The following is a 23,901-nucleotide window of genomic DNA, read 5'->3' as shown; positions in this document are numbered from 1 at the left end:
CTCTAGGTTCCATGTTTTTTTCCCTATTCAAAACAACACCTATATATAAGATTGGCTGCAAAATTCACTGAGTGTGAGTGAGTGAGTGTGAGTGTGAGTGTGAGTGTGAGTGTGAGTGTGAGTGTGAGTGAGTGTGAGTGTGAGTGTGAGTGTGAGTGTGAGTGTGAGTGAGTGTGAGTGTGAGTGTGAGTGAGTGTGAGTGTGAGTGTGAGTGTGAGTGTGAGTGTGAGTGAGTGTGAGTGTGAGTGAGTGTGTGTGTGAGTGAGTGAGCACACAAAGTGCATCAGTGATCTGTATATGTGTCGTGGCTGTCATTAGCGCTGCTGTGGTAGTTTCTGACATAACAATAGTTTTGTAATAATAATGACTTGAGCACACAATTTATAAGGAAACTTTTCTACAAGCTAGGCTGCCTATCTGACTGTGACATGGCCGATCACTTCTTCAGGACCAGGGCTTTGACAATACATTTTTTCTACAGGTTTACATTATGGTTGTTGCTGTGACTTGCCTCTTTTCTCTCGGCTTTCTGCTGCAGTGTAAAGTATGGTTTCTCCATGGATTTAGCTTTAGGAGAACTGGCTCTAGCGTGGTCAGAGCTCCCACCTGCATCATGAAATAAAAAGGTCCTAGTTAATATGCCTCATTGAGAATAAACTAATATGTCTGGCATTCGAGCAGCAGTGAACTCACACTCTTTCTGCCCTCTGTGCATCAAGGAGAAATCAAATCAGACTCAAGTAAATTTTCCTATTTTATGTCTTTTGCTTTTTAAAATAGTTTTAGTAATCTAGTATGCTGTAATTTTTGTCCAGAGTATCATAATTTAGCACCGGTTTTATTTGAGATTGCTCTGTACTCTGCCATACAGAAATGTTTAGGCTGCTGCCTTTTGGCAAGATCGTAATCTACTCCTTGATTAGAACCTAATCATAACCACATTCTGAAAACTAACTGCCCTTTTATTTCTGCTTAAGTTAATTTTAATATAATTAGGAAGAGATTTGTTTGAAATTATAAAGTGCCTGAGAAGCAGAGCATAAACTTACATTTTACTTGCAAATATTGGGGGGGGAATATATATATATATATATATATATATATATATATATATATATATATATATATATATATATATATATATATATATATATATTTTTTTTTTTTTTTTTTTTCATTAGTGTAGTGAGAATTGAGACCTACAGCGCTGCATTAGTGGCCCTCTGAAGGACAGCCAGTGAAGTAGCTGTGACATTTATGTAACTTTGAGGACAAGAATTGGATGTTTTTCTGCCACCGTCCTGTACAGCTATAACAACAGAGATATTACCAAACAATGAGGGCATTTCAGGACTCTGACTAAGGCTTTGGCACTGGTACTTCACCAAACTGGAGCATGCCTTGAGATCTAGTTGTGCTTTCAACATCTTGGAAGGTTTTATCTGATCTGTGGTTTCATGATCTTAATAACATGTTGAGCCACAATAAGATCAAAGTATATTTTTTATATACAGTGGATTTCCAGAGTATTCAGACCCCTTTGTGTTGTGGATGTGATTGTGCATGGATAGAATTTGCCATGTTTACCCATCAGTCCCCACTTAACATCCCATAATGACAATGTGAAACTTTTTTTCCCCAGTTTTCAGAATAATTCAAAATCAAAAAGTACAATCTCTTATTCACAAAATTATTTTCAGTTCTTTGTAAAAGCCTCGTTGTCAGCATTTACAGCTGCAAGTCTTCTTGGATTTGTCTCTACAAGCTTTGCACACCTGGATTTGGCCAGTTTATCCCATTATTCATGCCAGATCCTGTCAAGCTTCGTCAGATTGGATGGGAAGCGTCTGTGAACATCTTCAGGCTTCTGCACAGATGTTGGATTGGGGTTTAATCTGGGTATGGACTGGACCACTCAAGGACTTTCAGGGATTTACCCTAAAGCCACTCTTGTTTTTTGTTGTTTCAGCTGTATGCTTAGGGTCATTGTCGTGTTGAATGTTCTACTGTCACACCAGTCTGAGGTTGTCATGTGCTCTGGAGGAGGTTTTCTTCTTTCATTCATTCTTTCCATTCTCCCTGTCCCTGCTGCTGAGATGCACACCCATAGCATGACTCTGCTACAACCATGTTTCACTGTAGGGATGGTATTAACCAGGTGATGTTTTTTTGCCAGACATGATGCTTGCTTTTCTGCCCAAAGAGTTTCCATCTCATCAGAGCAAAGAATTTTTTTCCACATGTTGCCAGAGCCCTTTATGCAATCAGTATGCCTTATACTCAACACTGGCTTCCGTCTTGCCACAAAGCTCTGATTTATCAAGTGTGACAGAAACGGTTATCCGTTCAGCATGTTCTCCATCTCTGCATTGGACTTTTAGATCTCTCCTGGAGTGACTGGAGGGTTCTTTCTTACCTCCCTGACCAAGGCCCATGGCCTGGTTTTTGTTCTGACAGTGTTAATTGTGGGCTCTAAACCTTTTCCAAACGAAAGTCTAATCAATGCAGCTTGCGAAAAATGGACTCCAGTCAAATTCCAGACACATCTTGAGCATAATTAAACCAGCCAGGATGCACCTGACCACGTTGTGGAGTGCCACAGCAAATCTGAACACTTTTTTTTTTTTTTTGGTTGAAATGCATTTTAAAAAATCTCTAAGAACATTTTTACAGTTTGTCAAGTGTTAACTGATGGGTGTAATGGTAGTTCATGTCCATGCAAAATAAAATCCACAACCCAGTAAAATTCATAACAAGTTATAACAAGATTCTGACTACTTACTCATCCTACTCATTCATCCTATCATGTGGCAACAGCACCATGCATAAAATCACACAGATATAGGCCAGTAGTTTTGAATAATGTTCACATTAACCATCGGAATGGGGAAAATTGTGATCTCGGTGGTTTTAACTGTGGCATGCTTGTTGTTGTCAGACTGGATGGTTTGAGTATTTAAGAAACTGCTGGTCTGGGATTTTCACACACAACAGGTTCTAGCATTTACACAGAATATTGCCAAAACCAAAAATGCCCTGCATGCAGAGGATCTGCAGGCTGAAACACCTTAATGATGAGAGAGATCAGAGGAGAATGACCAGACTGCACTGAGCAGACAGGAAGTCTATGGTAAAATAAGCAAATAAGCACTCATTACAGTTGCGATGAGCAGAAAAGCAACTCAAAATGCATAAAACAACAAACCTTTTGGTGGATGAGCAACAGCAAAAGCAGATTCACTGAAACTGGACAATTGAAGCCTGGGAAAAAAGATTGATTTTTTTTATCGAATGATTGATTGATTGATTGATTGATTGATTGATTCATTCATTCATTCATTCATTCATTTATTCCTTCTTCTTCTTCTTCTATTCCATAATTACTAATAACCATTTTATTTTGTTATAGTTTTACATATGAGATATACAATGGGCATATACAATATTACCCAGATTACCCATGGATAATGTACAAGATACAGTACAAATAATCTACAGATGTTAAGATAATTAAGCATATATACAAAAATTCTACAATTATTCAGAAATATTATAGAACATACAGTGCCAAATAGAGGAGCAGGCAGTAAAACATCAGTGGTTGAAAGGTGTAGTGTGGAGGTCAGGTGGTTAATGGCTTTGAGGAAGAAGCTGGCCTTGAGCCTTCTGGTTCTGGTGTGAATGTTCCTGTATCTTCTCTTGGAAGAAAGGAGGTTGAACAGTTTGGGACTGGGATGAAAGACATCATTGAGGATGATGTGTGCTCTATGCAGACATCTACTGTGGTGAAGATGTTCATTGGCCGGTAGTTGGGCAGTAATGATGTGGTGAATTTCACAAGGATGGAGCTCTGGTCAGGATTCTCTCAGTGATGCAGCGATAAAAACTTGTTAAGGTATTGGGGAGACAGGTGAACTTTCTCCAGCTTTCTCAGGAAGTAAAAGCACTGTTATATGAAATACTCAAACCAGCCAGTTCTGGCACCAACATCTATGCCACAGTCAACCTCACAGAGATCAAACAGACTGGTTAGATAACTCTATAAATTAGACATTCCTATTAAATTAGACAGAGAGTGTGTGTGTATATATATATATATATATATATATATATATATTTATATTTAATCTTCCCCTCTCTCAAAAACAAAAAATCCAGGCAACTGTCCAATTTATGTGAGCCTGTGCCTAGTGTAGCCTCAGATTCTTGTGGACGTTGATGCGGTTGTCTGAGTTTGAAGCCCATCTGGCTGAAAGTTTTTGTGTTGTGCTGTTATACAGAGTGGTTAGTTTAGTTGCAACAGCTCAAACCAGGCTGGTCATTCTCCTCTGACCTCTCTCATCGACTCCTCACTGTCTTCACGATTACTTGCTTCATGAGCAGTGACAGCTCACTGGACTTCATATTAAGTGTTTAACAGCAACAGATTCCTCATGCAAATACTACACAATGAAATCTAGAGCTTTATTCTACTACCTTGTACATGAAATAATGAGGGGAATAATACACATCTGGCCATGGAACAGATGAGCAGTTAGCTTTGGTCACTGAAAAAGAGGAGACCACATGTCAAAAGTCTGTAATTCACTGCTCAGATGATTTGGATGCAATTACCATTAAGACGAAAGTCTGCACTCTGAGTTTATTTTCAATATATATACAAAAGATTTATGGATCTGACTATACATCTTCATTTATCTGATTATGAAGAAGATTTATCAGGATCAGAATAACTGAAAAACTAGCACAGTCAGGTGCAGTGTGATCAAAGAAAATGTCATCAGTGATGATCTCTAGTAAAGGACATTAATAACAAGGTTGTTTTAGATCCTTAAGAAGATTATGCTTCAGCTCTTGAGGGCAGAGTAGTAAAAAGTACTCTTTTACACCCTTGCAGTATTTTGAGCTCATGCTGCATGGTCAAGTGGCTTGTCCTGGGAAAGTCATAAAGTCTACATTTTTAACATTTTATTTAGCATCTATTGTTTTTAATATTTTAAATATATCAGTGAAACTAGCAGTATTTATATTCTTCAAGAAAGCATACCGATTGGTTGCAAGACCAGATGTGACCTGTTAAGATGCAGAAGTTGTGGTGTTAGTGTCCCAGGACCTTCAGCACTGAGTTTGTATTTATTACAAGTTTTTATTTTTTCTAACTTCTATAAACAAGGTGCACCTTCATGATGGCACTGTGATGAAAAGTGACGAGGGAAGTGACTGGATACTCTTGAAAATTCGTTTTTTCAGCTCAATTGGTGTGTAATTCATAATAAGTTTTCCTGTGTTTCTGCTACTTCAATGAGGTTTTCCAGCTAAAACAAACTGTATTAAGATGTTCATCTTTGTATCTTCATACATAATTAATTGAGTGATTTTAAGTGGTTTTAAGTTTGTGTTTTAAGACTGAGACCAGGTTGGCTTTATAACTATAGCTGCTGTCGAAATATCCTGAAATAGGGACAGCAAGGTGATGCAAACCACAGGAACTAAACAGTTGAGAGATTCTTCCAAAGCCTTTCCCATTTAGTAATGATGGAAATATTTGAACTTTCAAAGAATAAGAGTGCCAAAGACATTAGTCAAAATGTTTTTTACTTGAAATGTCTATCCAGACAGGAGTAAAATGATCAGACTGTGTATTCTTCAGAAGACTGTAGGGCTTTTACAAGTGTAGCAGGAGAAAAATGCAGACATTGCTGTCCTGGAAGGAAATAAAATCACAGAGTGGAACCTCAGAAAATAATGCTGTATGATTAAGTACTCTTAGTTCTTACTGTAGCAGAATTTCTCTTTAAAGCAGCCTACATGTGGTCTCATTCAGGACAGCCTGAGATTCAGCTACAATAGTCGCCCTTCCACCCGGTCCATCCATCCATCCATCCATCCATCCATCCATCCATCCATCCATCCATCCATCCATCCATCCATCCATCCATCCATCCATCCATCCATCCATCCATCCATCCATCCATCTGTCTTTCTTCTCTCTTTCTTTCCTTCAATTCCTTTGTTTCTTTCTTTCTTTACCGAAAAGGCATGCGGTATAACATGCAAAGTAAAGGAAAGTCTGAAAAACCTGCCACACACAAAGTAGATAAATGTGTGTGGAAATTGTTTTAGCAATATGAGGTGACAGAAACACCAAAATGTGGGAAGTGCTGTGAATGGAGTCGTGGGGAAAAGAGAGCACTGAGAATCCCAGTCTTGCCATTCATCTCCATCTGAAGGACTGAGCTGCAGTAAGAGGAAAGTCCTCACTCTTTATCCATTCCCATACCTAACAAAGTTCTTTACCCTTTTATGAAGGTTCTACTTACTATTCACTGTTATAGCAAAGGGGCCCCTTAAATGACAGGAAGTGAGAGAGACGGCTGTAGAAGTAGTTTAAAAAAAAATCAAAAGAGGGTTTTATGCAGGACATGAGGGAAAGTGAAAAGAGCCTTGTCTTGCACAAACCTCTATCAGTCTGCAGTAAGGTTCACCTCCCTTTTTACAAGGTGTGTCTTTTGATCCAGAGACTTATTGAAATCAGAGGTCTGCATTATGAGATTAAAAAATATATAACAAATCTGGATTGGATGCCTGTATTGATCAGAGTTTAGGGGCACAAAGCAAGCAAGGTAATTTTTATTTTTATATTTGTGTTCTAATCATTTTTACTTGTTTCTCACACCTGGATAAAGCCAAGGTTTGATTTCAGTTCAGTTCAGGCTTATTTATATAGCATTTTAAACAATAGACACTGTCTCAAATCAGTTTTAAAGAAATTCAGAATAAGATTACAACATTTAAAATTAAAATTTGTATTATCCCTAATGAGCAAGCCAGAGGCAATGGTGGGAAACCCATCCTCATCTAGGTGACACAGGAGAGTGTGATTATAAATAATGATAAATATTGATTATTTAACAATTTCAGATGTCGGGGAGAGCTCTTACAGTTGTATTAGGCTTGTTTTTGTAGTAGTTGGGCACCAGTGGTTGCATGGTTCCTGTGAATATATGGTTACTGGTAGGAATTACGAGCTCTGCATTATCAATTATGATCCATGTTTAAATGTTTTAACTTCTCCACAAGTGCGGAATCACAACTTATTTTATCACGATTACTTTTTACAAGCTACCCGTAAAGGCATATTACATGGAGTAATGACAATATTCTTGGTTTAACACATGCATTAACATTAACATAAACATTTTGTTCACATGCATTCATATTTATGCTCCACATTTTTGTGTGGTGTTACACACAGTGCATCGCTCCTGATGTGGCTTAACTGGCACACTGTAAACAGCATGATATGAATTTTGTTGTTTAGTATAAGTATAAAGTCTCTAAGTTACATTATTGTTCATGCTTTAATTTAATACAAAAAAGTGTTGCAGTTGTATCAGCTCTGTCGTACTGGAGCAGAGAGAACATTAAACTTTGCAGTCCAGGTGTCGGCCAGGAGCTGGATTTGGAAGCTCTCCTCTGTGGCATTATAAATGTTTCTTAAAAGAAAATAAGATGGTGAAGAGAAGAAGACCTATGTTTTATATATTTTTTGCTCTCTTTCTCCTCGTCTTTCAGGGTCAGGTGGAAGTGTGTGCAGTGCTGCAGGATCCTCAGTCTGTTCAGGAAAAAGCTGAGTACTATGTGTTATTAAAAGGCTCGCAGATTCACCACATCATCAGCACTCAGAGAAAGGAAGAGAGCCATTTACTGAGCTTCATCATACCTGGTAGGTCTTATAGGCCAATCATAATTCATTTTATTATACTTATTACTCCAGGTTCACATTGCTCCTTAAGAATTATTGGTCTTCATGAAAATGAGCAGACAGCAGTATATAAAAAGCATAACAACACATGCATTAAGGAGCTTTATTTTTTCATCTTCAAATGGCTAATACAACAGCATGAAAGTGTATGTGTACAGGTCTTCCTAATAAAGTTCTCTATGAGTATAGTTTAGTAATAATTATTTACTGTGTTGTATATAAGGGTGATATATTTGGGTTAAGAGCACCAGTTGGCAAAAAGACCTTATTATAATTGACTCTCTAACACTGAAAGTTATTCTAAATACGCTGTATATAGCGGATAGTGTGTTTCACTTCTAGTGACAGGAATAGTTTCTTGCTACTTGCACTACATACTGCATGGCATCAAATTAGAAAGGTAGAAATAATTATAGGGAATCTTCAACCAGACTGAAGCATTTCTAAGGAGCTAAGAATCTCCCACTCTAGCTGCCCCAGCCTGGGTTCGATTCCCCAGCAGGGAACTTACAAAGGTGTTGCACTCTCAGCGCCGGTCCCAAGCCCGGATAAAATGTGAGGGTTGTGTCAGGAAAGACAGCTGGCATAAAAAAAACTATGCCAAAATTAAAATACGCGGCTCAGATGATCTGCTGTGGCGTCCCAGAATAAGGAGCAGCCGAGGGAAGACAACAACAATATAGTATTTCTTTTTAAAAGCATTATGGTGCTGGGGTCATTGACTGTATGTATGTTACTTCCACTTGCATTGGCTTTCACAGCTGAAGTATTTAGATTTTTTCATTATGGTTTTTGTTGTTTTCCCTCATATTATGCCACGTTCCAGCATTTAAAATAATGGTGATGATTAAGTTCTCAATGCATTAGACTCATTTTGGCTTTGACCAATGACTGTGAACATTGCGTCACATGGCACAGTATTCTACAGAAGAAAAAAAGGAGAAACTTTGTTAGAAAGCTGATTGACTGTACCAAGAAAGAGATTTCTAAAATGAATGTTATATGTCTTTACTATTAAAGTCCAATTACTAAACAAGCACAGACTCACAGTGCAGGAAATGATTGAATAAGTGAGTGAGTTATGGCTGTAGGGGCTGTCATGCTTAAAACCCGATTTTTGAACGAAAATACTAAACAACAGGCATTAGATTAGGCAATAGCTTATCAATAGTAAGAGATTTGTGCTATTGCAGTACATATGAACAGGGAATCAAGATGCAGATGAGTTTATTCACACATATCTGCTAGGAAAATGTAGCTACCACAAAGAAGTGTACAAATATAATAAATATGCTTATACAATATAGACAAAATTGAAGAAAGAATTTTGAGTGTATGTATGAGGCTAGGTGATTTTTATTTAAAACAGTTTTATTTAAGTAGTTCTCTTTCTCTTTTTTATTAAAGGTCACAATGTGGCAGAAAAGGTCTCAGTGCAGTTGTACTGCTGGGATGAGAGCAGCAGCTGCAATCAGCCAACCCCGATGTCAGAGGAACTCTCCCTGGAGTACAAATGGGACACTGTACAGGAAGTGGCTGATCTCCTCATATCTAACCCTGATAACTTTACTTCTAGCACACATGTGGACGTCCAGAGGAAATTTTGTCCAGGAGACAGTTTCCAGACAGAGCAGAACAGTTCAGATATGAATGAACAGCATGGGAGCTCAACAGTAGATAAAGAAACTTTAGAACTTGGCCAAAGACTCGAAACACTGAAAACAGAATCAGGGAGCCACAATCCAGAAGAAACCCCTAAATGCTGGGAGCCTGATCCTGGTGTAGTATTCAAACTGGATGTGAAAATCACACAAGCGGTTTCAAACATGTTCTCTCTGCTGGAGTGGAGCAATCAAAAGACACAAGAATCACAAGGTAAGAGCATTACACTGGTACATTTCAACTGGCAATTGTAAATAGCTAAGTTGGTGCAGAAGCCTTTGAATTTGACCTCAGGCAACCTCGGGAGGTTATAAACCTGGAATGTAACAGTCATTACATAAAGTAACACCAGCAGGTAGAGATTTGCAGAAGAAAATCTGGAAGTATCAAGAGCAGCGGTGTCCAATCTTATCCACAAAGGGCTGATGTGGGTGCAGGTTTTCATTCCAACTGAGCAGAAGCCACACCTGAGTCTACTGAAAGCCAAAATCGGTTGATTAAACAGGCGGAATCAGATGTGGCTCCTGCTTGATTGGAATGAAAACCTGCACCTACACCGGCCCATTGTGGATAAGATTGGACACCCCCGCTCTAGAGGGTGTATAAATATCTAGGAAGAGCATAAGCTGTTGCATGATCTGGAGCTTCCAATCTTCACACATCAGAGAAGGTTATCATGCAGAACTGCACCAATAGAAAGTATTTTTTTCTCCAATAAAGACAGATGCGTGAATCTGGAACAATTGACTGTTGAGTAAGTGTTTTTGAATGTCCTGATACAAATCCCTTCCCCATCTCACTAGTACATAATGTTTTGTCTGGTGCGCTCGTCTCATCTCTCCTCGTCTCATTTGACATGGTGACAAAAATGTCCTGTCTAAGTAAATATTTTTCAGTTTATTAATGTGAAATAAAATCCATCAATGTATGTTTGACTTGGCTAACATTTGGTAAGTGTATGGTTAAAGTCATTATATTTATTAGATATTCACCCAAATTTCAGCACACAAACATATTTGCACAGAAAATAGCCCCTTTCGAAAGGGAAATATTTTTGACTCTTGGAAACGTGCAACAAAACAATTACTTTGCATTCAAACAGAACAAAATTAAGCATGGCTGATTTAGCATTAACTCTCTAACCATGCTTTCAGAGGTGTTCGGGGTCTAGGCGAAATCGTAAGAACATCCAAAAAGTTCATGCAATGGAAAATGGAGACAGAACTATTTTTCCCCTTCAATCTTTCCACCTTAACCAAATTTATTTTTCCACTTGCAACCCTGTTTCAAACCTAATACATTTCGGTGAAACGAATTTGAACCTGGCAACCCTGTTGCTGTGACTCAAGGGAGAGTGTGCGAGGTCACGCAACTCTCTGTAGCACAAAAGTGATTTTGCATCCTGTGCTGTCTGATTATTTGAAGCTACGAACTAACTGATTATTTCTTTAATCTAGCTTGAGTCAGTTGGGAAATGCTGAGAGATGGAGGAAGAGAGGGAGGAAATGGAGGAAATCATGTCTGATTTCCTCTAATTGATGTTGGCACACATACAGTAGTATTAGCTAGTAATAGCTGGCTAAGTTGCGCGTATGTCCGGGAACCGTTCAATACTTGTTTGCGTCAGTGGAAAGCCAAGCGAAGCCAACCAAAGTGAGTTAATGAATTTTACGAATTTTTTTTCAGTCAGCAAAAGCTGTTTGGAAAGAGTCAACCCATGATACCAATGTTGCCTTTGGCATGTGTTCAAAAGCTAGGTCATTTTTCACACGTTTTTTTGTTGACAGATTGATGGTGTGTGTGGTCTGTTCTATTTTTCGCCCAAGCTTGGTGGCACTACTTCCTGTGAGGACCTTTGACATGGAATGCTTGGCTTGGGTCAGTTCTTTGTAAGCAGCCATATATTTTCCATATGCTTCGTATTGGTAATATTTTTTGGCGGCTGGAACAGATTATCTACATTTACATTACTTCTTATGGGATACAAATTACAAATTTTCCCCTTAAGAACTCGCCTCCAGAACAAATTAAATTTGTATGCCGAGGTTCCGCTGTATTGTTGTAAGCAACGAATCCCAGAGTCAGCAGTAAACAGTGTTTACTTAAATCCAGTAGTTACCAAGGTACACAGCTTGCTTGGTTTGTGAAGCCAAATCAACGATTGAATTACAAAACATGTTGATATGTTTGCTGTGGGTAGTTTTCCCTTCATCGTGACCGAATAACTGTTTTTCCCAAGCAAATATCCCTGTTCACTCACTGCCACAGGGAAAAAGATTAGCAACGTCAGCACTGCACCTGTGCACCGCGGGCGTGTGTGCGTGTATGCATGTGTGTTTAGTTATTGATGTGTAAAGTCACCAGGCCAGTTTTGAAGTGATGTTTTGGAAATCTGCTTAACAACCTGGGAATAGAAACGCCATTTAGTCTTAGTAACCACTCGCTGGGAAAAAACTCTCTCATCCAGACCCTATGGACAGCGTAGGGGTTCTGTACACTACTGCATGTATTTAGTCTGGGCAGTGAACCTGATTGTGACTCAGTAAAGATGCTGCTTATTCTGGCCTGCTTTTGAGAGCTTTAAGAGATTAAGATGAAGCTTAGGTTTGGATGAAAACATTTCCTAACAGATTTACTGCACATCATTATTCTGTTCTTGTTGTTGTCTTTAGGTGATCATTGTTTCACCAGTCAGGCAGGAAATATTCTGAAACTAAAGATTATTAACACACTTATTCCTGTTTTCTTTACTATACACTTTAAAATAGTAGCAATAAAATTGTTAAAAACTCTTGATCATGACCGAGTAGTCAGAGCAGAGTTATAACTTTTTGTCAGAGTTCAATTTATAAATAATGCATGCCAAAAAAAAAGGTTATGAAAGTCAGTGTTCCACCTTCTTTAAGCTACTTGACCACCGAGCAGCTACAAGAACACTAATAGCCCAGACTTGTCTCAGGCTCCTGGGCTATTGATTTGTCCTTCCCTGAAAAGAGAACAAGAATGTGCTTGTTTAAACAAGACAGATGGGTTGCTAATATTCCTCCCCTAGCTCAGTAAAATTCACTAACACCTTTCAGCCTCTGTTCACCAACCTGTTCCATAAACCTTCATATTCAGTGGCATTTTGTAAACATTTCTGGATTTAAACAATACATACATGATGCCTGAATGACCATGATGCTCATGCAAAAGTGATTGTAATTTAAGTAAATGAAATTGCAAAAGATTGTAATTGCAAAAGTGAATGTAATTTAAGTAAATGAAAATGTAAACACTGGATGTGGTCAAATATTTGCATTTATGGCATTTGGCAGACACCCTGATCCAGAGCAACTTACTAAAGTGCTTTTGAAGTCTCTATCAATACTGGCTCACATGAAGAAACCTCTGTTGGGAGTCAATACAGCAAGAAGACCACAGGGTTTTTTTTTTGGTCAACATGAACAGTTCCAGAGCAAATCTATAACAAGGTGTATTGAAGCTGTTCTCCCATCAGCACCTTACCAAGGCTGTTTTCACACGGCTGTTTTTAAGTGGTCAGTATTTTGGTGATGTGTAAAAGCTGGATCCAGAGCAGTGCAGAACAGATCCCTGGTCCTCTTGAAAATGGTGGCCTGTGGTTTGTTTGTAGTGACCTCACACCATGTCGGGTGTGGTAGATATCCACGCTCAATGCCACATGCCAAGCAACTAGATTGATTCAACTTGTCAGGTTACTTCTGTTTCTTCTTTTGTGAGGCAGGGCAGAGGGTTGTTGATGTATAAATCTTGACTTTCATTGGATGGGTTCACTATAATGATCTCAGGCATCAGATGTCTTCATGACTAAAAATCTTCTGTTTGAGAATAGCTTCTTGTTTGCAGTATTTCTGCAGGAGGAGATTTGAAAAGCCACTGCTTGAGTGATAAAACCAGCAAATGCCATTTTATAAGCCTGCATAAAAGTGACATGGAATTTCCCAATTGAGCCATACTGGAGCAGTTATGAGCACAGAAGTGATTATTTCATGGGAAAAGAGACTTTGTTGCTTGCACTGCTAATCATAGATTTTTTTTTCAAAAAACTTTCTAATGGAAACATTGTTTTTTTCTTTTTTACATCATCTCGTATTGTTCTTTCAGCTCTCCATCACATTGAGAACCCTCTGCATATAGCTGTGCGTTTGGGTCTGTATCACCTCACACTCTACTACCTTCATCAGTCTGGAGGTCAGGAGATGGCAACGCTGCCCAATGAGGAAGGACACACTCCTACTGAACTGGCCCAGAGTAGAGGCCATGCAGGGATTATAAGTGCTCTAGACAAGTGAGTCACACTTATATTAGAACTTTTTATGTCTAATTTTTTTAGAGAAACAAAACCTATGTGAGGTGTGAGACATCAACCTATGAAACATTTGCATCTTTTCATGCTACGATCAAATTTCTAGCCTTGCAAAAGAAAAGTCAGTAAAACAATAAACCCAGTTTCTTCAGTACTTTCTACAGTACTTAATTTATAAGAATTAAATATTTAGTGAAGTATTGATAAGCCAGAACTCACTGTAAACACAACCGCTGTAACTAACCAAGTCAATGCACTCTATCACAAATCATATCACAGATTCAATTAGCATCTTAGTGATCTTCATATGACAAAGAGATGCATTATATGGCTATTTGTGGACACCTTACCCCATATTAGGGCCTTCCTCATATTGTTACCACAAAGTTGGAAGCTCACAGCACGAAGCATTTCCAGCACGACAATGCCCCTGTGCACAAAGGCACTCCATGAAGACATGGTTTACACGATTACAGTGGAAGAACTCGAGTGCCTTGACCTCAATCCCCAACCCGCTGAACACCTTGGGGATGAACTGGAACACCGACTGCACCTCAGACTTCCTCATCAAACCTCTAGGCTTGAGCTCTTTAGTGCTCTAGTAACTGAATGGACAAATCTGTACCACATTCCAAAATCTAGTGGAAAGACTTCCCAGAAGAGTGGAAGGAAATTCTGGAACTGGATTTTCAAAAAGCATCTATGGGTGTAAAGGTCAGGTTTCCACAAACAATTAACAAACCAATTTGTTTGAAGTAATTCTTTCTTCAAAGCAGTTTTCTTGCTTTAAGGATGTTCTGAAGTCACTTGAAACCAATCTAGATAATCAGGAAAGTCGCTCCAAACAAGTTGCTGTGTCAATCTTGGAGCTAATTGATATGATATTTTTTATATCCATGTTGATGGACGTTTTCACTACTTTAGCACTTAGATACATGGAGTTGCAAATGTACATAATGTTTAATCATAATTAAGAAATAAGAATTGTCTGTAAGAATTAGCTTGGCCTCTCATTAGTGTATTTTGCTCTCTCACCCCTGACAGCCCTGCCCCTCTCACCCTGAACATGTATCAGCCAAAACATACAAATACTTTTAGAATAAATAATTAAAAAAAAAAAACAAAAAAAAATATATATATATAATATATAATGTGTATATATATAATGTATATATATATAATGTATATATATATAATGTATATATATATAATGTATGTATATATATATATATATATATATATATATATATATATATATATATATATAATGTATATACCTCTGCCCTCTGCTTCCTGGCCAAGTATAAAGTTTATTTTATCTTGCTTCAGCCTTTCAGCTTGTAGAGAAGATACACCAGTGTGGATGTCCCAAATCTGGGCTGATGAATCACACCTCCTCAGATCATGCCCGCTAACCAGTTCCTTCGTCCTGACGGTCAAGCACACAGTTTATTTTGATCCCCAGAGGAGCATCCAGCTCTATAGGGAAAAACATGGATATGTAGAAAACCGTGTGCAGGTGAGTGAGCACTGCAGTGTGCTGATGATTTGCACACACAAGGATGTCTGCTTTGGAACAATTAGCAGTTTATTAGATTTGTTTGTTACAAACAATCACAAATCTTTGTGACTAGTGAAACACACAAGGAGCTACAAGAGATATTACTATTTTCTTCTGCATGCTGCTTTTATAAATTTGGTCTGGTTTGATAGATAGGTATAATTTTTGTAAAAAGTTGCAGCAAAATCAAGCATTTTTTGGCCACAACAGTCACAGAAAACTCCTGGAGGGACTGCACTATCACCTTCCTGCTTTTGGATTTGGTTTCTACTGTAAAAAAAAAAAAAAAAAAATCTGATTCAGGCGTGTTTGTGTTGTGTTGCAGGAAGCTGTTCTCACTGAGGTGGAAGAGAAAAGCAGACTGAACCAGACTGATCACAAAAATGATGGAGGTGATGGAGCTGATGGGGGTGATGGTGCTGATGGAGTTGATGGAGGTGATGGAGGTGAGTCACTGAGCCAAAAACCATAAATCCCTGAACTCTAGTACATAAGGTTTATCAACCGAAGCTCGATCAAGTTAATTTGTAATCATGGAGCATTTATAAATCTCACGTGCACTGAGCTCATATATATGTATGGAGACAGACATGGTGTATTTTTTAGTTCAACATAATTTAAAAAATTATGATGTGTTTTTTTTTTTTTTTTTTTTAATTAATTTTTTTAAGTGTTGATTTGCTTGGACATTTGGGGAAATTATCTTTTTTGAGCTACTGAGACCTAGAAGATCCATTCATGGCCTCTTTTTCTGACTGCCGTACTGATTGATGCTGATTGATGGTTTGAAGGTTCTTCTGCGTCATTCTGTTCTTTGTAACTGAAGAGCTGTTTGTGGGATCCAGTAAAGTTTTTCAGTTCTGTGTGAAAGTAGGTCTGCAGATATAATGTCGCAGCAGAATGTAAACCTATGATGTTGATATGCAGAACAAGCAAGAAAACTGACCACGATAACGGATGTGAACAAGGCTGGAAAGACCAATTGAAAAATAATAAACCTAGGTGCAGAAATGGAGCTGGATATGGCACTGAAAGTCCCATAGCAAGAAAGACTTGGCAGCACACACTGCAAACATGGAAGGCTTAGTGGTGTTTAATCATTTTTACTTATCCGCTCACTCTCTTTTGCTTGCTTTTGTCATTTGTTATTCTGTCTCATCTCATCTTTCAGCTCTTGCTTCACATCCCTGTTTTACTTTCCTTGCTGCCTTTTTTTGCATTTAATGCTTGTTTTCTCTCACTGCTCGCGTATTGACCTCTTTCTTGTGCACTCGTACTCTCTGCTTCCACTCCTCCCCCTTTTTTGTCACTGCGAGTTAGCTCAAGCAGGGTTGTTAGGGTACATTGGGTGAATTTGGCTCAGTCAAGAGGACATTGTGGTAGTATGTGGGATGATGATTATTACACACACACACACACAACCACACACACACAGAAGTCTTTGTGAGACTGCTCTTGCTGGGTTTTCCAAACATGTCTGGTATATGAGGGCAGATTTTTTTCCCTGTGTGCTTAAAATGTTTCTGTGAATCAGTGAATGTGGAATTATATGGATATGCTGGTGTGAATGATGGAAGTTAAAATATAATAATAAATAATCACATTTTGATTCATTCTTCCAGTTGAAGCAACTTGATAGTTTGTTCTACAAATAGAATGTTTAACAGCTCGCCAAAAAGGTTCACAGGGCACCTAGCCCAGACTTATGTTTTGCATCAGGACTGGAATCCAGCAGGACACAAAAAAATTTCTGTGAGCAGGATTTGTTTTACATTTTGAGCAGTCATACCTGAAGCTTGGTGAACAAATAAAGATCACATACACTGCTACATGTTGCATTTCCAGCATCCTTAGTAACTGCCTGGTCAGGATCATACTGCATTATATAAGGCCAAGGGCAAGGACAAAACTGAAAAAACACTTTCAGTAGAACTGGCCTCAGTGTCAGAAAGGTATGAATTTTGAACCTTGACAGTTCATCCTCAGCTCCAACACTCGAGTTCATACTGAGCCTCAACTCGAGATGGGTCTGTTTTTGCTCTTAGTTCCACTTGTGTACTTATTATTTTTGCTTTACCCCACACACACACCATGCAGTTACTAAGGATGTTAATGCATCCTAATGAAAGAAATAATTGTCCTTGTAAAATTTCTGTTTCTGTCTTGCAGAATCCCAGTCCTGATGCAAAACCTTAGTCTCAGCCACATGCCCTGTAAAGCAAGCTTTCTTGAAAAAACAAAAAAAAACAAACATAACCCCTTACTCACACTATATGTTAATATTTTTGTTTTTGGTTTATTGCTTTGATGCATAAGCATCAGGCAGGGTGTAGGAAATGTACAGTCTGTTGCAGTAGACGGTGACTGCGGTGACTGGTGAGTAGGTGATAGAGATTTGTTTACACGGCAGCAGAAAGGGGAGAAGTAGCCTCTGAAAGGCAGGTGCTGAAAGCTTTAAGCAGATTTAAGGTTCGGTACCTGACGCACTTAACACACACAAGCTTCCTGTCATTGGTAACCATAGTGATTGCTGCTTTACTGCACTGGCTTCGATCCACGAGCTGTTTGTGTGACTTCAGTGCCTGTTGATCAGTATCCTCTCTAACCTGAATGCTCTGCACTTGGTCAGTTTGATTAGCATCTACAGGGTATAATTAAAATTCGCTGTCTTTTTGAAAGATACATAATATAACAATGCATCTGTATTTGCACTAGATTTTGTTTTGAGGCTGTAATGGATTTTTTTTTGGATGTCGTAATGGATGTCTCACCTGCAGGTCACACCAGCCGGACAAACGTAGACGACTGTGTTCTGCTGGACAGTGTAAGTGCCTCAGGGTCTGGGTGCTTGTGTGCATGCGTTAAATTTGTGTGACTTGGGCTGCTTTATCAAACGTTTTATATGTTATAAATGATCATGTTTCTGAAATAACATATATGTATGTGTGTGTGTGTGTGTGTGTGTGAAAAATAGCATACTTGGTGAAACTGATGTGTTGAGATCAAGATACACAAATTTTTTTATGTGTATATATAAACCCTGTTAAGGCATAACATTATGTTCACTGACAGGTGAAGTAAGTAACACTAATGATCTCCTCATCATGGCACCTGTTAGTGGGTGGGATATATTAGGCAGCAAGTGAACATTTTGATGTGTTAGAAGCCGGGAAAATGGGCAACCTTAAGGATTTGAGCGAGTTTGACAAGGGCCAAATTGTGATGGCTAGATGACTGGATCAGAGCATCTCCAAAACTTCAGCTCTTGTGGGGTGTTCCCGGTCTGCAGTGGTCAGTATCTACCCAAAAGTGGTCCAAGGAAGGAACAGTGGTGAACTGGCGACAGGGTCATGGGCAGCCAAGGCTCATTGATGCACATGGGGAGCGAAGGCTGGCCCGTGTGATCTGATCCAACAGACGAGCTACTGTTGCTCAAACTGCTGAAGAAGTTAATGCTGGTTCTGATACAAAAGGTGTCAGAATACACAGTGCATGACGGGTCAGGGCAGCAAAAGGGGGACCAACACAATATTAGGCAGGTGGTCATAACTGATTGGCAGGTTGTTATGCCTGATTGGTGTATATCTATATATCTATATATATGGGCATTCATATATAAATGTGTGTCTATATCATGTAGACTATTAAAGAGCAACAATGGATAAAATATATATATATATATATATATATATATATATATATATATATATATATATATATATATATATATATATATATATATATATATATATATATATATACAAACTGTGTGTGTATTTATTAACTGTAGTTTTATCATCTCCAGGTTTTTGAAGAACAGCTTGTTCTGTCTCTGGATGAAGACGAAGAAAATCCCACCACATATAATTCAGGTATCTAATGATCTCTTCTGTGTTCCACTCTACCAAATGTTCCTGACCCTGCCCCTGGAGAACACACCAGGGTTGGGACCCTGTGCACTGTAGCACTGTGGTATAGGGCTGAACTAAATGTGACCTTGAGACAAACCTTTCATATCCTGCAGTTCTGTATCATAGAAAATAATATAACTGAATAATCTAGTCACTGACTGATTCACTCATCACCACTGGGCATAATTGGTTAGATCAGTTAATGACACAGTTTTGAAACAACATTAAGAGTGGATTAGGAACTATGAGAGTGTGTCATACATCATATCTCTTAAAACACACACACACACACACCCTTGCAAGCACCGCACTGACTCTAATTGCACAAGACACAGGAATGTTAAGTTCAGATGGTTTGATTTGCTTTTCTGACGTTTAAGATGATCTGTTCTATTCCTTCTTCTTCACTGTTGTCTCTTTGATTATATATTATTGTTATTATTTTTGTTATTATTATTATTATTATTATTATTATTATTATTATTATTATTATTATTATTATTTTGCCTCTCTGTTTTCTAACTGTTACACATCTGGAAAAAAAAATAGCTCACCCATTGGCATATTCTAGGGTTTCTGTGGTTAAATTAACTTGTCCCTGCCTCCTAGACACACACACACACACACACACACACACTGTCTTAGCCACACTCACACACACCAGGAACAGGACAGAGTAGGAGGAGGATGCTGATTGGGAGGAGTTTGTCACCGTGGCAATGTAAAATACTTCCTATAAGTTGTCAGGATCACGGCTGTAAGAATGAAAGGGGGGGGCATCTTACTTTCTGAGAGACGAAGTTGTAAATTTACACAGACACACACACACACAAACCTATGCTGTTGCTGTCCTTGTTTCTGTAAGAGGTAGCACTCTCCTGTATCTTCTTAATGTTCTGTTGTTAGGGCAGCATTTGGTCCCACATAAAAAGGTAATCCAAGAACATGGAAAGAGGGGGAGTCAGAGAGAGAGAGAGAGAGAGGCTAAGGGAGGAGAGAGAGAATAAAGCGGTCATGACTTCAGTGCTCAGCCAAAACTTCACTGGAGTCCCTGCTTTGCTCAGCACAACTTGCGCCACGAAGACATCTTAAAAGAAAGTGAGGATTAAAATCCGGGGCAGGAGACTGGAGACCATTTGTGCAGGAGTTGCAGATCAAACATCCAGCCACACAAACATCCAGCCACACAAACATCCAGCCACACACTCCGTACACATCTCTCAGCAGAGTGAAAGGGAGAGAGGATAAAAACACTCGCCACCTGAAGAGGACAAACAGGAGCTGAAGGCAAAGATGTCAGCGTGAGCCCGAGTCGGACGTCTGGAGAAAGTTTAGCAGGAGAATTTTTGCACGGGACTTCAACACACACACACACACACACACACACAAACTTCCACCCACTGTACACGTGTCTCGCTTCCTATCATGGAGCTCTGCTTTTCCTCAGGGGACATTTTTTTGCTCATTTTCAGACACTGATCTCATCTGTTGATCTGGATTGTGATCAAGACACATAAAGACCTTTAACCACTGGGGATTCGCGTGCATGCAGCACACACACACACACACACACACACACACACTTACAGGTTAACTGATACAGAACACTCATGCATATGCATGGCAGATCGTGCGGCTTTTCAGCGAGAGACAGGAAGTTCGCCACATGCAGAGTAGACTATCCAGACTCAAACACACACACATGGCTGTAATCTACTTTCAGCATGTTGGACTCTGGGTCTGCCTGAGCTATCAGTGTGTTGATTTTGAACTATCAGGAGGCCGAGGGCCTGGTTCACAGCATCACGCATGTAAATGTTGAAAATTGAGTTTTATTCACTGCGTTATCGCAGACTGCTGACGTTTATCGCTGACGTGTGATTTATTGTAAAATGTGTTCATCTGTAGTTCACAGAGACATTTAAAGACTGCATGGACAATGAAGGATATTTTTCAGCTCAGCTTCGATGATTTTTTATTTGTTTAGTAGTATTGAAACATCAAATGCTTCCATTATGGTAAAGACTGCAGAGAGCTTTGAGTATACATTTTAGAGAACAGTATAGTGAAGTTTTGTGTATGGTGTGTGCTGGAATTTGAGTCTTCTTGCCCCCCTGCGTGTCCACAGACCCTCCTGGGGCTTCATTAGCATGGCCAGTTAATGATTTCTAAACCTTGGCTGACCTTGTGGATTCTTCAAGACATCTTGCTTTAAAAAAAAAAAAAAAAAACTCTTTTGCTCCACTCTAGCAGGCTAAGGGGATTGGGAGTCTGACTTTCCCCTGCACCAAAGCCGTGGGAGTGCAGGGTGTCGAAAGAGTCCACCTTCTTCCACACACTGACATTTAGTCATCAGTGCTTTCACTGGATTTCACCTCCAGTCTACAGATTTGTGTGTGAAGAGTTTTCTTCCTCAGTGCTGTCAGAATTTTTGGAGAGGATTTATTTATTTATTTATTTATTTTCTGAATGGACAAAAATTGAGCAGAAAAGAAAAGCAGCATGGACTCGGATTCAGATTCTCCTTTTAACTACTCCTGGCCTTCCTTTCCTAAAATGAGGCTTTTGAAACGGAGGACGAAACCAGGTACGGTGGGGGGTGCTGGAGGGGGAGGGGGGGTGGTTGGGTTTAATGGAAGTGAGTGAGCGAAAGTGTGTGCAAACTTTCCAGGGCGAAATATTAATCTCTCACCTGAGCCTGTGTAATTATCATAAAACCAGGTCATCAGGTTCTCAGGTGGCTTTGTTTTGTTTTTCTCTCCAGTCAGAGCACAACACTGACACTCCCACTTTCCAGGATGGTTTTTGTAGTGCGTGTCCAAGCATCAGGCAAGAAGTGACGTTAAATACGTCAGTCAGTAGCCCCGGGCGCAGACGCTGTGAGGTGGCAAAATGACCTGCTGCTATGCCACTGCGCTACTCTTCTGCTGAACATACAGAGTTTTACTGCCTCATGCAATCTATTACAGTTATTTTACACAGGAGAATGATGCAGTGTCTGAAAAGTGCTTCAAATATTCAAATATCTTGATTAGTATTCGGATTTAGTCCTAAAGTGGGTGTGGCCTAAATGTGAAAGAGGTCGTCTTCTTCTTCTTCCTTTTCTTCCTCTTTTCCTCCTCCTCCTCCTCGTCCTCCATTATCATCTGCTTCTTGTTTTTCTTCTTGTTCTTCCTTTTCTTCTTCCTCTTCTTCCTGCCCTCGTCCTCCTGCTTCTTCTTCTTCTAGTGAACTGTGAGCATTGTCAGCATTCTCTAGATTCAGTTTCTGACTGTTCCTCATCCTCACCTACATCTGTGATGTGTTCTGACAAATTTAGCTGGTTCTATTTCCTAAAAAAAGTAAACAAAAGAGCTTGAAATTGTTTAACACTTGAAATATTTTAAACCAGGGCATTGTAAACCCTGGGGGGGATGCTGGGTTTTTTTTGTTTAGCATTTCACACTGCTGCTCATACTTTACTCAGGGTTAACAATTAATCCTGGCTCTTCATAATCTGCATTTCACACTGTAGGCTCTTAAAGTCTTGTTTAACCTTTTTCTTATTTGCATATTTGTGTATGAACAACCATAAATTGATAAATACAGGGTGACGGCTTTAAATAACGGCTTGTCCTGCGCTTATACGTCAGTGAGAAATTGGTTCAACATTCGGCCGATCTTTAAGAATTGCGCATGATTAGGAACTTTTATTTTTTTTTAAAGCTTTGACTTTTTTTGGCCTTTTAAAGTTTCTTGTGTTGTAGACCAACCGTTCCTTGTGTTTCAGCCGTCCAGTTTGTTCTGAACAGACTATTCTGACCAAAACATTAAAAAAAAAAACTTTCTCCTTTTCTCTCCAACTGACACACTTTTCATCACCATTTGATATTGTTTTTTCCTCAAAAGCTACAACTAGTGTTTACAAAACACACAAGATTTCTCTGACTATCCAAAGCACGTGATTTGAGGCACATGCTGGTTACTGTTTGGGGGTCTGTTGCTAAGCAGCTAGCCGCAACGTTGTAACACCGTATCATTTCACTCTGTACACACAAACCCGGGTAAAAAGCCGTGCTAACCCGTGTGTCTACGCTACAAGTTTGAAGCGTTCCTCCCTCTATCTAGGGTTTTAAACAGGCTGCCGGAGTTCAGCGCAGCGTGGGAACTCCTTTATTAATTTTGTTATTACTTCATTAATAACAAAATTCCTCAGTCACTGAGGATGAATGAAAGCTGAAATTTCATGTTAATCAATGCTGTCTTCATATTTGAGCGCTTGCTTGTAGCCATATGCAAATAAAAACCTCCTGCTTGTGTGAACATATAAATTTGCAGTCCTGATGCATAGCACTGTGAGCCTTCCTGGGAAAACTTTTCTTAATAAATAAATCACGCCCCAGTCATATCCGTATTTGTCTAGAACACGTTTGTTTTGAACGATGTGTTCATCTTAACGTGAGAGTTCAGTACACCTTGACCTGTCTTTGATTTATCGACACATGCCTAGTTGGCCTGAAAGCTCAGTATGAGGTGGTTGTTTTTGAGAGTGTTTGTGAAAAGCAGGATCTATTTCACTGACGTCAAGATCAGACCGTTCCGTTGTTGTTGGAAGCCCCGAGACGAACACATACCTTTTTCAGAGCAGAGCCAATAAATCTTGTCATTCATTTCTCCAGGTGCCATGTTGTTGCTA

At 39.2% G+C, this 23,901-nt stretch overlaps 1 protein-coding gene across 6 annotated transcripts in view; it reads left to right on the top strand.

Annotated features, from left to right (window-relative positions):
- Positions 1-23,901, top strand: part of arhgef28a (Rho guanine nucleotide exchange factor (GEF) 28a) — a 78,714-nt gene that overhangs the window by 20,447 nt on the left and 34,366 nt on the right. For 5 of the 6 annotated variants that reach the window (XM_058382678.1, XM_058382677.1, XM_058382675.1 and 2 more), the window contains exons 3-9: positions 7,576-7,726; positions 9,173-9,640; positions 13,553-13,736; positions 15,084-15,273; positions 15,641-15,761; positions 18,093-18,139; positions 19,121-19,187. In XM_058382678.1, coding sequence (XP_058238661.1) covers positions 7,576-7,726; positions 9,173-9,640; positions 13,553-13,736; positions 15,084-15,273; positions 15,641-15,761; positions 18,093-18,139; positions 19,121-19,187 — 1,228 coding nt within the window. Of the gene's footprint in view, positions 1-7,575; positions 7,727-9,172; positions 9,641-13,552; positions 13,737-15,083; positions 15,274-15,640; positions 15,762-18,092; positions 18,140-19,120; positions 19,188-20,237; positions 21,814-23,901 lie in introns of those variants that run through there. The other variant, XM_058382679.1, reaches the window with a different exon arrangement.

The sequence above is a fragment of the Hemibagrus wyckioides genome, linkage group LG28 (assembly GCF_019097595.1).
Source record: "Hemibagrus wyckioides isolate EC202008001 linkage group LG28, SWU_Hwy_1.0, whole genome shotgun sequence".
Lineage (NCBI taxonomy): Eukaryota > Metazoa > Chordata > Actinopteri > Siluriformes > Bagridae > Hemibagrus > Hemibagrus wyckioides.
The sequence above is the reverse complement of the archived record's forward strand: the minus strand, read 5'-3'. Positions and strand labels throughout refer to the sequence as shown.